Source organism: Eimeria tenella, genomic scaffold (assembly GCF_000499545.2).
Source record: "Eimeria tenella Houghton genomic scaffold, Eth_scaff3444, whole genome shotgun sequence".
NCBI classification, from domain to species: domain Eukaryota; phylum Apicomplexa; class Conoidasida; order Eucoccidiorida; family Eimeriidae; genus Eimeria; species Eimeria tenella.
In genome coordinates, this window is record NW_013543211.1 from 391 (window position 1) to 1143 (window position 753).

At 68.1% G+C, this 753-nt stretch overlaps 1 protein-coding gene across 1 annotated transcript in view; it reads left to right on the forward strand.

Annotated features, from left to right (window-relative positions):
- Positions 1-205: 205 nt before the first annotated feature.
- ETH_00041200 (uncharacterized protein) overlaps positions 206-753 on the forward strand; it is a gene marked incomplete at both ends in the record, with an annotated part of 648 nt that continues 100 nt past the window's right edge. The window contains one exon of the mRNA XM_013376430.1: positions 206-750. Within this exon, the coding sequence (XP_013231884.1) occupies positions 206-750 (545 nt within the window). The remainder of the gene's footprint in view (positions 751-753) is intronic.

The following is a 753-nucleotide window of genomic DNA, read 5'->3' on the forward strand; positions in this document are numbered from 1 at the left end:
TAGAGAGTGAGGCCCCTTATAAGTTCAGGGTTTAGGGTTTAGGGTTTAGGGTTTACCTTTGAGGGTTTAGGATCTAGGGTGTAGTGTTTAGGGTTAGGGTTTAAGGGTTCTCCTCTTTCCTTTGCAGCCCCACCGCTCTCTTCTACACAGTCCCTTCAGCTGAGCAGCCATACCCCTCAGGGGCCCCAGGGGGCCCCCCGCAGAAATGCCAAATGGGCGGCCTCCTGCGCCAGTGCCGCCTTACCTTGTGGACTCCAGTGAGGGTTGGGGGTCCCCACCCACTAGCACTTTGGGGGCCCCCACGGGGGCCCCCAAGGGGGCCCCCACAGGGGCCCTCAAGGGGGCCCCCACGGGGGCCCCCCTGGGGGCCCCCGTGAAGGCCCCCCTTCGCGTGCGTTTCGCCGAGAGCAGCAGCAGCGCCGGGACCTACGGGGGGAGCTCCTGGGGGGCCCCCAGTGGGGGCTCCACTGGAGGGGCCCCCTCTGCAGCGCCGTGGGGGGCCCCCTGGGGGCCCCCCCATGCGGGGGGGCCCCCCTTAAGAACCTCTTTGAAGCCCCGGCGCATAACAGCCCCATTTGTGTGCCGCGCCCACAATGGCCGTCATTTGCATTTAATAGATTTGGATGCCCTTGAGGATTGTAGCCTGTGTGTGAGCCGGGGGGCCCCCTTGGGGGGCCCCCAGGGGCCCCCCTTGGGGGGGGCCCCCCTGGGGCCCCCCCTGGAGGGCCCCCTGGGGGCCCCCGGAGGCCACGG